General features: G+C 38.5%; 1 protein-coding gene across 1 annotated transcript; it reads left to right on the top strand.

Annotated features, from left to right (window-relative positions):
* The first annotated feature begins 5,036 nt into the window (after positions 1-5,036).
* Positions 5,037-9,411, top strand: LOC131145133 (aspartic proteinase NANA, chloroplast-like). The gene is made up of 2 exons (XM_058094227.1): positions 5,037-5,999; positions 8,348-9,411. The coding sequence occupies exons 1-2, from the start codon at positions 5,404-5,406 to the stop codon at positions 9,162-9,164; spliced, it is 1,413 nt and encodes a 470-aa protein (XP_057950210.1). The 5' UTR covers positions 5,037-5,403; the 3' UTR covers positions 9,165-9,411.
* The last annotated feature ends 464 nt before the right edge of the window (positions 9,412-9,875 follow it).

Below are 9,875 nucleotides of genomic sequence, written 5' to 3'. Positions count from 1 at the left end.
CAACCAATGTACTCCCTTTCGATTTCCCTAAGGCCAAAAAGAATTTAAACTTCAGTTTTTTTAATTTCCAAAGTTCGTAGTATTTATGATTAAGAATTTAAAACATCCACACAGTTTATATGTATATTGAAAATTAAAGAGAGTAAAGGGAAAGAGAGTGATGCCATGATTTTTACAAGGTTCGGCTTATTCCAAACCTACGTCCTCACCTTTGGTAAAACACCAAAGGATTCCACTAAATTAGTTCCTTTTCAAGCAGAACAACACCGTTACAAGCGATACCCTATGCTCAACACTTCTTCTATAGGCTAGAATAGTCACCTCTCCAAGTGATATCCCCTCGCTTGGTTCAACGACCCAAATACCTTGGACTCATCACAATCTACAAAAGAATCAAAAATAATTTCTATGTACAAAAAACACTCTCAAAAAGAGCAAGTTAGTATAATTTCAGCACTATATACTTCAATGTAAAATATTAAAAGAATTTAGATTGAAGCTCAAGAAATTTATCACCGATTTCCTTCTCTTTAATAGAATTAAGAGCTCAATTTGTTTGCCTCAAAGAAGTTGTGATAAACTCAGAAATCACTCAGTTAATTCGCAGCAATTTAGAGCACAAAGCAATAACAAGACAGCTTTGAGAGAGAGAAAGCTTTGAGGGATTATTCAATTGTTGGTAAGTTTGATTTTCATTAACCATGTATTTATAGGCATAGAAATATTCTCATTCATGTTGTCCAAGTTTAGTTAGAGTGTCCCCCAAGGTTTTAGAAAGATTGGGGCGCAAGAAGTTTAAATTTGAAATCAGAATATTTAAAAAATCTGGTCATTAACAGTGTATAGTCGTCTAGGCCTTCAACTTAAGTCGTCTGAACAATTCAAAAACTCTGAAGAATTTAAACTGATTGAGGGTCAACCGTTTGATGATCCTGTTCAGACGTCTGAGGTGACACTTCAATCATCTAAGGATCCAGTTCAAACGTTTGAAGGTATACTGCCTCTTCAGAATCTGTTCAGGAAATTCTTCAGCCGTCTCAGGAAATTCTTTAGACGTTTGAAGTGAACCTTCAGTCGTATGGACAGGCAAAAATATGATTTTTCAATTTATTTTTCAAACACTCCTTACTCTCTTGCTTTAATTACTCATTAAAACATTTTTTGGGGTTTTTAAAATTAGGTCAAGTCCATAATACCCCTAATGAGCTTCAAAATATTTTTTCATGATATTTTAATATGAAGTACTTACATTACATATCCTAAAGCCCTACACTCTAAGCTTGAAGTCTTCTATGATATGGTCACTTTGAGTTTCCTTAGACTTTAGCTTGAGTCAACTTTAGATTCGTCATCCTTTGATCATTTTGGTGTTGCTTTAAGCTTCCTTTGGATCTCTTTAAGGATGAATATAGCTTTAATGGTCTTGATCCTTTATAAATATTGAAGCTTTTGAATTTTGCACTATAAGCAATTCTAAAACATCATCACTTTAGGGATAACTTTTTCGTCTCCTATATTTTGGGGACGACTTTTCTTACTTTTGGGGACAGTTATAGTTGTTCCTATATATCTATTTTCTTGTAGTGAAGAATCGCAAACCTAAAAGTTGGGTAGTCGACATCAAGGCTTCAACTTTAAAGCAAGCTTTGTCGTCTTGATCTTTCAATACATCTAGTGGTAAAGGTAAGATGACATCATTCTTATATTAAGGCCCTCACAAATTTGCTAATTGCCCTCACATTCATCACTCAATGCATTATAAGCTTCCATTCTAGAGGAAGCACTAAAGGTGATGAGGATATGGGAAACCTTAAGAATGGGTGCAATGTAGTTAAAGGGTTAATCTTTTGAATTTTTATATCAATGGGAAGAGCATCCATGCTATAGTTGATATTGGGGCTACCCATAATTTTGTCTTTTAAGCAGAAGAAAAGAGATTCAACTTGAACTTGGAGAAGGACCACTGTGTGCTTAACAAGGTGTCTGTGTGTAACAAGTACCCATTCCACTAATTGCTTATTTATTTGATTTGCTGAGCCATGCCGAGTAATTCACCAAACCTGACTTGAGGTCAAGGTATTATTAGGTGAGGATAGTTGATGATGATGATCTCAAGACTACTTGTGTGACTTGGTATAAAGTGTATGAATTCTTAGTGATGTCCTTGGAGTTGAAAAATGCATTAGCAACATTTTGCACACTAATGAGCATGGTATTTCATGAGTACCTCAACAAATTTATCGTGATATTCATGGATGACATTGTTGTTAATAGTTACACTCTAGAGGAATATAGAAAGCATCTATTAAAGTTGTTCAACAAACTAAAGGAGAGCATTCATTTGTGAAGAGAGAGAAGTGCTTTTTTTTCTCTTAGTGGTAGGCTCACCAAGGCTTGGGTCCTTAACTACCAAAAATAATATTTATAACCTAACAATGCCCAAGTTCAGTAGAACAAGGAGTGAGTCGGGTGTCGAACTTCAAAGACTCAGTGCAGTTGTTTACCAATTTTAGCCTAGTTTTCTATGCTTTGCATAAAAGAAAAAAAATGAGATTTTTGGGTTTTTTTCTAAACTACACAAGCGATGAAAGTAAATTTTAATTAAAGCTACTCCTAGAAAGAAAGTCTCAAATTATGAATCCAGCTTAGGCTGTCATTTGCAATAACTATGTCTGGTCAGCTATCCGTACTAGGTTAGATGGTCAAGTGAGCCATTCGAGTGGCATAGGGTAGCGAAGGTGCACCAATCGTCCGGAGCATGATCGAGAACCAGGGTATGCCCTATCCAGCGAGCACGAGAACACTCTATAGGAATCGTAACCTATTACGTATAAGTGACTGAATCCCTAGCTATGTCATCCTATCCCCTAAGATTTCATCACAGTAAAAAAATTAAATGTGCATGGAAATTAAAGACATGGTATTTAAATTGTAGAATTGAAATCAAAACAGAGTAAAAAGACAAGTATTGAAAATGACATCAATTGAAGCTCGAAGGCCAATTACTAACAATTGGAATTATAATCGAAAACCAACTAATTTACGCAACAGCACTTAGAAGTCGAAGGTTGTCACAGACCTTCGAAGAATCTGAATACAAACTAGACATGGAATTGACAAGAAAGTTGTAAATTCTATCTAAGTGGCACCCAAAGACACTCTAAGTCTGTCACTAACCAAAGAGGGACCAAAGAGGAACACTAATAACATATTCAAAGTTTGGTTTTATATCCAAAATGGTTTACAAGCCTTTGAATTCAAATAGAAAAAGTTTTGGTAGTAATCTCGCGAAAAAGGTTCTGGGTTCGAACATAGTCGACCAGGTTGCACCCTAGTCTTCCCTTGGTCCCATCCTAGTTGAGACTCTCGGGAATTATAGGGTTCAGTCTGCAAGCTTACTCGACCTGGTTGCCCGTAGAGGATCTCTTGGTTGCACTTTGTTTGAAACTCTCGAGATCTCTACTTCGATCAGACTTATGTTCAACCGACTTGGTCGCCCCTCAAGGTCACTTAGTCGCGCCCTTAGTCAAACCTCTTAGCATTTCCACTTCAATCTGCACTCTAGAGTCTTCATTTTGTGACCTAGTCGCCCCTTATGTTTGCTAGTCGCACCACATGGTCGAGAAAGGTCTTGTTTTCTTTGATGAACTAAGGCTTTAAGGACTTAGTTAAGCACCTGGTTGAGCCTTGTGCTTCCCAATTATTCCCTTGGCTTCTAGCATTGCTTAACTCCTAGGTTTTAACTTCATTTTCTTGAAACATGAACAAACCAGGCTTAACTACAAACTATGATATGAAAGGGTGAATACAAGATAAATGAGAACAAAACATATATAGGTTAATGGGAGCCTAAAATAGTGCATTCTAAGAACACATCATAACCCCCAACTTACACTTTGTTAGTCTTCAAGTAAAGCAAAACTAAGAAAACTATAAAAGATAACCAAATTCCTATCTAGCTACCTTCTTTTTTGTGGGAAACATAGTTGCAGTTACCATATGCAACAAGACTTTAAACCCCTAGCTGACCCAAGTGGATGAGTTATAGTTTCGTGAGGGTTTCTAGGACGATACCCACAAACACCAATCACAGTGGACATTAAGTAGGATCAGCAAGTAACACAATGATGTCATTTCACATACAGGAATATAACATTATTACCATCAGACTCCTCCACATATAATTTGATCTATTATAAAAATAACTTCGAAACAAATCACTCATACATGTCTCAGCAGTGTATAGCCATTAAGAAAATCATAACCCATAGAGAATCAACCAGCAATTACAACTTAGAGTTAAAATCATCATATAAATCCAAGCATAAGAAAGCATAATCACCAGATATGTGTAAAGTGAATGATTCATTACATTCAGGTTACCCTCAGACACCTACAGAACGGTCGTCTTGATTCAGTTTCACCAGTATAATTTCAAGAACACTCAAGAAGATGAGGTAATGACTCTCGTATTTGAGGAATAACATAATGATCAAACATCTCACATACTTCTAAGAACCAACGATGAAGTGGAGTGGACTAGTCTCATAAGAATGGAATCCAACCTATTAACGATGTGTCGGGTCTTTCACCCTGACACTTGAGGTGTCAGGTCCTTCAAGACCTTTTTTGAGCCTACGCCATACCCACAAACACCTTTTGGCTTTTCTTTTGGAAAAGTCCACTTACAAGGTTGATCCTTTGGCTTTTATGAATGTGCATCGCATGTTTAATGGTAGTTGCCTTGAGCCATTCAATGTTGACATTGAATATCCAAATAAAAATTCATACACCACCACAACACCAATGAAGGTAGCGCAACTCGATAGGAAAGAAGTTGGAAGTCATCCTTGTAGAGAGAGATTAGATAAATAAAAGTGTTTTACTTGGGGTGACAAGTCGTTCGCGAAGTACTATGCCCATACAAAAAGTTCCCACTAGCGTACGTATAATAATTTATGAATTGTTGACGAAATCGTAAGTGAGGACGGCGGAACCTAAGCTAGTAAACGGAGCATTATGTAATTTACAGTTGTGAAGAAAAGGGAAGGGAAGTAGACAACCACGGCTTGAGAAAGCAACAGCCCAGGATGGACATTATGGATAACAGGAAGGTACGTCGGAAAGAAAACGAGTGAAGGATGAATCAGAAAGAAAAATAAATAAAGTGGTAAATAAAAATCAGAGAGTGGGATGAGCACGCCATAAATACGCGCTTAAAATGGAAGTCGGTCCCTCCGCTCTTCCACTCGGAAAATCTGTGCTCTGTGCGCATGGAGAAACTGCCAATTCCCAAATTAGCTGCTCCCAACTAGAATGGTTTCTGCAACTTCCTTTGGATAAACTCAACTTTTCTTCACATTCTTCTTCCTACAGTCTCATTGTGTAATTAACACTAAAGAAATGCAGACAAATGGGCCACTTCTACTCTCTCTGATTCTTTTGTTTTCCACCTTCAATGGCTTTGCCTCTGTTTTTGCAATTCCCGATACAGTGAGGCTGGAGCTGATGCACAGACACAGTCCTCATGCGATTGGAAGAGTCCTTTTTGAGCAAAGGCCTAGTACCCTCGAACGCATCAAAGACCTTCTTCGCAGCGACGGCGTACGGCGTAGCATGATCTCCAACAGGCTTACCTCCGGCGGGAGGCGAAATGTCTGGGCAACCGGCGCCTCAGCTCAATTGCCCCTCCGTTCCGGCGCCGATTACAGGACGGGACAGTATTTCGTGACGATGAAGGTCGGAACGCCGGCGCAGAAATTCCTGCTGATTGCGGACACCGGCAGCGACCTGACGTGGATCAACTGCGACTACCGCTGCGGTCTCGATTGCGCAAGAAAGAGGAGATCCCGACGGCGCCGGCGTTTTTTCCGGGCGGACATTTCGACGTCGTTTAGGACGGTGCCCTGCATGTCCAAGATGTGTAAGGTTGAGCTTGCGAATTTGTTCTCCCTCGCTCGCTGCCCCACCCCTTTGATCCCCTGTGCCTTCGATTACAGGTATGACTCCAAAATTTCACTTGCCTCATCTTCTGCTTGTTTCTTTAATTTTAGTGGATTGCATTTCAATCTCCTCGAGAAATAAAATCCAAGGAGTTAAACATGGAAAACAAATGGAATCTCTTTTCCCCCACATTCGTAAATTAATTTCTAGGTGGGAAAAAAAAAAAAAAATCACCTTTATTAATTTCTAGAGTGCAGACTCTAGGCGCAGAGCAGAGAGGTTTCGTTGACTTCTTAATTATCTTCGTCTTGCTTACCTCAAAAAAAAAAAAAAAAAAAAAGAAAAGCGTTCCCATTTATCGTCTTACATTTTTCTTTGCCTTTTTAAAATTTTCTAATGTCTTAAGACTCTCGGTCACGCGCCTTCCATCATCACCCAATCTGATTTTCGTGGTGCCGGCAGTGCTGGCCAAACCCACTTTTGTAGCGATGCAATCACAGCACAGCTGCCACCTAAATCCAGCACAAGTGTTAAATAGCAGTTATGTTAGTAGGTATGTTTCACATGACCCCATATTTTTGTGCAAGCTCATAAAGCCGCCACCCTTTTGCGCCCTCAATCCTAATCTCAGCTCAACTTAGCGACCCATTAATAAAGTCAGCATAAGTTCTTATTTCAAATAGTTAAAGAACAACTAGTACTGTACACCCATGACAATGAGGAAAGCATACACCCAAATGCTAATAATACAATTAATTCTTAACATCTCTATGGCCATTGGCGGACACGAAAAATAAACAACACAAGTGTCGAAAAGGTATGAAATACTCTAAAGAAAAGGTATACAATTACACCAAAACTCTTCTCATAAGATTTCTAAAATCTTAAACTATCTTAGGCATGGAAAGGTTATTGTAGATGTACTATAGCGAATTTTATTTTGCAGGTTACAAAACAAATTAAGTAGCTTCCATATCCACATATTGGTTTGCTCACATTTATGTAGAATCATTAGACCTTGTCTATAGGAAAGTTAGAACAATAATATTTAAGCAATAGCCACAATTATCCTCCACATAAAAATATCCATATTGAAAGCATCATCTTTGGAAAGGAGAGTAGTGTTACCCATAAATAGATGGTACAACGATAACTTTTTGTTATTGCTACCGTGGAATGACTTATTTGAGAGGATCAATTTAAATGAATAAACTATCCCATGAAAACAGTTAACATTGGGCAATCCAATGCTCCATTTGTCATCAAATTGAGCGTAATCAGAGACTAAGGGCACCAAGGTATGATGAACCCTCATGTCAATTTTTTTTGTCCCATATTTGCATAAAAGGTACGCAAAGCCTAAAATAGGAAAATTGATTCCTATTTTCATCAAAATGGATTTTAAAAAATTAAAATCAAAATCAAAATGAGCCTCCATTATGTGTGAAAAAAAGGAGTTACCAAAGGTTTTCTGCTTAATTGCCTATAATTCGAGGATTTACTACACTTGCATAGGTCTATTAATGATCAAAGAATTCAAAAAGTAAATGACTAAATAGGAGATAGCAGATTTGGGCCAAAGAAATATTTGTTTGGAATTCAAGTTCAAAATCAAAAAGTGAAACTTTTATTTCTTAGGAAAAAAACTTCCCAAAAACTTATTGAATAAATTTCATATGAATAATTGTTCATATGCCACTCTGTATCCTACTAGCAACGAATGAGAAGTTGCAGCTATATGATGGAGCACCAAATGTTGATGAAAACAATGTACTAAAGCTTAGTTGGTAGGTTCCTTTTATGTAACTATAAGAAGCTAGATATTATTTATCTAATCAAATTAATTTCACTATTTATGTACCAATCTAGAAAGTTACACTATGCAACAAGTAAGAGAATTTTTGCATAGTTGGGGATGTGCCCTTTAAACTAAACAATAGCTTGTCAATTAACCAGCTCCCGTCTATTTTTGATTTTTCCCCAAATGTGGGGGAAAACGACATTAGCAGAGCCTGCTTCTACGAAACAACATGGATGTCAATAGTGTTAGGAGCAAAAGATATTGCACCATTAATTTCAGAGCAGTTGATCTTCTAAGCCAGTGCCATGTTCCTTCACATGAAACCTTAGCTTCGAAGAAGGACAGTGAGAAATCTACTTTATATATATATAGTCCCCATGGGAGGGCTCTACTTAAAATTTATAATCCATTGAAATTTTATCACGCGTATAAATAACTTAAATTTAAGATGCATCTTCCTTTCTTAAATTTTATATTAAAATGCACACAAACGTCAATTTCCTAATATGGCTTGTTAAATAATTGTATTGAACCAAACGCATAAGTACTTCCATTATACTAATTTAAGGCACATTGTTCAATAATTTTATGTTCTTCAAGTAGATACTTGGACGGGTCAGCAGCATCAGGCATCTTTGCAAACGAAACGGTTACACTGGGCCTGGCCAACGGCAAGAAGAGGAGACTGCACAACGTGCTGGTGGGTTGCAGCCAGTCCGTCCGGGGTCCCAGCTTCAGTGTAGCCGACGGCGTAATGGGGTTGGGCTTCAGCGACCACTCTTTCGCCACCAAAGCTGCTCGGAGCTTCGGCGGAAAGTTCTCCTACTGCTTGGTGGATCACTTGAGCTCCAAGAACGTCTCCAGCTTCCTCACCTTTGGCCGTGCCGCCACCAAAACCCCCCGCAGCTGCATGCAATTTACCCAGCTTGCCTTGGGAGTCCTTAGCCCCTTCTACGCCGTGCATGTGGCGGGCATATCCCTGGATGGCGTGCTCTTGAGAATCCCGGTTGAGGTGTGGGACGCGAATGGCGCTGGCGGAACCATCCTGGACTCGGGCTCCAGTCTCACCTCCCTCGCCCAGCCAGCCTTCCAGCCCATCATGGCTGCGCTGAAGCTGTCCTTGCGAGCTTTCCAGAAATTGGAGCTGGACGTTGGACCTTTAGAGTACTGCTTTAATTCCACTGGGTTTGTGGACTCGATGGTGCCGAAACTACGGTTTCACTTCGTCGATGGAGCGAGGTTCGAGCCACCGGTCAAGAGCTATGTCATCGACGTCGCGGACGGGGTGAAGTGTCTGGGTTTTATGTCAACTAGCTGGCCTGGTTTTTCAGTGATTGGCAACATAATGCAACAGAACCATTTATGGGAATTTGACCTGGGAAGAGGCAGGTTGGGTTTTGCTCCCTCTGCTTGCACCTAGACCCTATCATGCAACAATGAGACTTGCATTGTTGCTTTTTTCACGTAAATTTTTTCCCCCGATTTTTTTTTTTTTTTGCTTATTATTATTATTTTGTATTCATTTTTCATATTGTACTTTTGTGTGCTGATCATATTCGCTGTAATTCTTATTTTAATGTCTTCCATTGCTTGGGCCACGGAAGACGCTTTGTCCTAAGAAAAAGTTAATATTGCAAGTAAATAAAAGAAAAAAAATTCCCAACCTAGCTATACATATATTGGGCAATTAATTATACAAGTGTAAATAAATAGCATCATATTCTCATTAATAACTAAAATTGAAAAATGGATGATTGCGTATTATCCAGGTGCAACAAAAAATCTGTTTTTTAACGACTAAAATATATCTTTGCAGTGCAGTAAAAAGCGTCACTAACATATTGGTAGCTACTCTGTAAAATCTTAAAGCCTCTGGACTAGTGCCACTGCAATTTCAGCTCAAAAAAATGTGGTTGTTCTTTCATGTTTATAAGAAATTTTAAAGTTTGATTGCATGTTTGCTGCAAACTATTGATTTCCTGCAATTGTTTTGTGCTCTGTTATGGGAGAATTAAATAGATCTAAAGAACAAAGAAAAGGAGAATGGAAACTAGCCACACCGGTTTTTTCGGTAAAAGATAATTCACATGAGAAGATGTTGGCGTGACTGTAGGCTTAATTGTAGGGTTGA

This window comes from Malania oleifera, chromosome 12 (genome assembly GCF_029873635.1).
Source record: "Malania oleifera isolate guangnan ecotype guangnan chromosome 12, ASM2987363v1, whole genome shotgun sequence".
Lineage (NCBI taxonomy): Eukaryota > Viridiplantae > Streptophyta > Magnoliopsida > Santalales > Ximeniaceae > Malania > Malania oleifera.
Note: the sequence above shows the minus strand (reverse complement) of the source record. Positions and strands in the feature narration are given on the sequence as shown.

Excerpts from the sequence above, each read along its gene's own strand:
- LOC131145133 (XM_058094227.1), top strand. The coding sequence starts at position 5,404 with ATGCAGACAAATGGGCCACTTCTACTCTCTCTGATTCTTTTGTTTTCC. Across the intron at positions 6,000-8,347 it reads CCCTGTGCCTTCGATTACAG|ATACTTGGACGGGTCAGCAG; the intron begins GTATGACTCCAA and ends TTCTTCAAGTAG.